Genomic DNA, 3,488 nt, shown 5'->3' with positions numbered 1-3,488 from the left:
ACCTTCCACCAACGTGCGTCGCCTTCTACATTCCTCATCACTCAATTACGAAGGACACCAGTTCAACGACGAAATAGAGAGTTGTGTTTGATGCGTCAAGCAGGAGCTCAACAGGGGTATCATTAAATGATATATTTAATGGTAGGGCCCACCATTCAAGATGATTTGCTCAGCATCATTATTAGATTTAGGATACATGAGTATGCAATGACTGCTGATATTGAAAAAATGTATCGCCAAATCAAAGTTCATCCATCTGACACCAATTTGCAACGTATATTATGGAGAGACGAAGAAGGCGCGCCAATTGAAACCTACAGGTTAAACACAGTGACGTATGGCACGGCCTCAGCGTCGTTTTTAGCGACAAGATGTCTTCAGCAATTGGCACTGGAAGAATCGCATCGTGATCCTCGCGCTGCAGCAGTGGCGATGAAAGATTTCTACGTTGATGATCTCCTCACAGGCAGCAACTCGATCGAGGAGGCTGAGAAAGTTCAAGAAGGAATTATCACATTGCTAGAAAGAGGAGGTTTTAGGCTTCGAAAATGGTGCTCTAATCATCCCGCATTGCTGAAGAAAATTCCATTGAACCACAGGGAGGCATCTTATCAGATTCGCCCGGAAGGAGACAACACCATCAGGAGCCTGGGAATTCTTTGGAATCCAAATGCGAACGTCTTCCATTTCGACACGAAGAACTTCGATTATAAAGCCCGAGTAACTAAACGATCAGTTCTTTCCGATCTTGCGAGGATATTTGATCCTCTGAGTCTTATAGGACCAATCATTCTAAAGGCAAAAATATTCCTTCAGCGACTGTGGGAACTCAGATTGGAATGGGATGAATCACTTCCTGCGGAGCTCCATTCAAAATGGCTTGATTTCGATGAATCATTCAGATGCCTAAATGATTTGCGACTTCCCCGGTGCGTTATTGCGAAGAATGGCAGTGTTTATGAGATTCACGGCTTTTGTGATGCCTCAGAATCCGCTTATGGTGCATGTGTATACGTCAGGTCCATCAAATCAGATGGAAAATTCATGATACGTCTTCTATGCTCCAAGTCGCGAGTGGCGCCGCTGAAGAAAACCACTCTTCCCAGGCTAGAACTCTGCGCAGCAGTACTCCTCGCCAACCTCATTCAAAAGGTCTCATCATCACTCTCGTTTTCGGGAAGCGCTACCCTGTGGTCAGACTCTACAGTGGTGCTCTCATGGCTGAAGGCACCATCATCCAATTGGAAGAATTTCGTCGCCAACAGGGTTGCCGAGATCCACAAGCTCACAAGTAAATACAAATGGAGGCATATCAAAGGAGTGGACAATCCAGCGGATAACATTTCCAGGGGGCTTACCCTGCAACAATTGCCCGAGAAGGCATCGTGGTGGCAAGGACCGCCTTAGATGAATGGACATGAAAATGAATGGCCACCAGAATCATTCATTGAGATGCTAGAGCTCCCCGAGAAACGACCAATGGCCACTGCTTTGATTGCAGTGGAGGTAAACCAATTAATCCCACGCTATTCGTCATTATCCAAATTGCAGAGGGTAACGGCTTATTGCCTGCGATTCAGACACAACGCATCCCTCACGTATGAGGAGACACACACTTATTTAACTATGATAGAGGCGTGCCTTAACTCCCGACCAATTACCCAAATGTCATCAGATCCTAATGACCTCAATCCATTGACTCCTGGCCATTTCTTAATTGGCGACGCACTCACTGCCATCCCTGACCCAAACATGATTGATATCCCCGTCAATCGCCTATCCAGATGGCAGCACGTGACCAGGATGCAACAGCATTTCTGGTCTCGTTGGCACAAGGAGTACCTGTCCAGCCTCCAGGTTAGACCCAAGTGGACCAGAGAGGCACCCAGCATGCAGCAAGGCGATTTGGTCCTTATCAAGGAGGACAATCTACCCCCTCTCCGGTGGAGCCTCGGTCGCATCGTGCAGCTCCACCCCGGTGAGGATGGGGTTTCGGGAGTGGCAACTGTGAGAACGACTGCCGGGCTAATACGGCGGGCGGTCAACAAACTCTGTCCCTTGCCTAAAGAGGAAAGTTAACATTTAAACATTGAATTTCATTTTTGTATATTCCATTTGAATAAGTTTTATTTGCAGACTGAGAGCATCTTGTTTAATCATAACCTGTCATGATTTAATGGCCTTATTTTCAGTTATCATTGTAAAGAGGTGACATTCTTTATCAAGTGAACAAGTGAATTATTGTGAGTGATAATTTGTTAGTGAGAGTGTCAGTGATTTCATCAAGTGTCGTTTGTGTAAATATCGGGTGATATTGTTGTTTACGCATACAGGAAATGTAAATTAAATTCTAAAATGTGCCTCAAAAGCACAAACATGCTTCCCTCTTTCACATTCAAATAAAGTATTTTTCTCGACTCTCAAATGTGCAAATATGCCTCTGCATGTCCAGACAAAAATAGATGTGAACATGGAGATTGAGTATAATTGAGACCTGAAGGGAAAACACAATACTGATTGTGGGCACAACAACGATGCACATTTGTATTTAAATTTACAGTGATGAATGATAGTACTTCATAAAGAAATACTTCATAAAATTCAAGCAACAGCAATTCAAGCAACCTTGATACTAATAAGTAGGATAATACAGTAAAACCTCTATGTAGTGAACCTCTTACATCGTAAACCTCCTTACATCATACCACCCCTACGGTCCCATCAGATTTACATGTAAATTTATAGGCAAACCTCTTTGTAGTGAACCTCTTTATATTGTAAAACCTCCACTTATCATACCAAGGAGATACCCCCGAGACTGCCCAACTACCTCCGCAAATCGTACCGAGATAACAAGAGACCATTAATGTAGCCGTGATTACCTTCATGGAATGACATTTTCAGCAATAAATGTTTCACTCTTTTTTTTCTTCTTATATACCTTTAATATGCTGTAATTTTCACGTTAATCATTAGTTGTGGCCATTTTGTTCAATATGAGAGCATTCCTAACAGTAAATGAGAAAAAAGGTATCCAACTATCCCAATCATTTTAAGTGACTGTTGAATTGAGAGAGATCACATCATTTTTTCCCAAATCATGGTAAAAATCAGGCGATAGCGCTCGCTTTCTGTTATTATTAAATTATAAATATATGGCCACTGATGCATACATGTTTGTTTAAACACATAAATATAATGGTTTAAAAGACAGTAGTGCCTTTCATTTCTAAATGATATGAAAAAATGGTGCCTATCACTAAAACCTCTCCATAGTGAACCTCCATACATCAAATTGTCCAAATTTTGGTCCCCTCCATCACGACGTAGAGGTTTTACTGTATTTATCTATCTGTAGACATCTATTAGATATCTAACAGATGTTTATTTTCTGTGTGGGATGACCCTGGACTGTAGACAATATAATTACCTCATGGAGGGAAGAAGCCTCTTGCGTAAATTCTAGGCTGCTGCCCTTCGGTATCATT

General features: G+C 42.3%; 1 protein-coding gene across 1 annotated transcript; it reads left to right on the top strand.

Moving 5' to 3' along the window:
- The first annotated feature begins 207 nt into the window (after positions 1-207).
- Positions 208-1,407, top strand: LOC124160489. Its single transcript, XM_046536345.1, has one exon. It carries the CDS (start codon positions 208-210, stop codon positions 1,405-1,407), a length of 1,200 nt encoding a protein of 399 aa, XP_046392301.1.
- The last annotated feature ends 2,081 nt before the right edge of the window (positions 1,408-3,488 follow it).

Source organism: Ischnura elegans, chromosome 6 (genome assembly GCF_921293095.1).
Source record: "Ischnura elegans chromosome 6, ioIscEleg1.1, whole genome shotgun sequence".
In the NCBI taxonomy this organism is placed as follows: Eukaryota; Metazoa; Arthropoda; class Insecta; order Odonata; family Coenagrionidae; genus Ischnura; species Ischnura elegans.
This window is presented reverse-complemented; position numbering and strand designations above follow the sequence as displayed.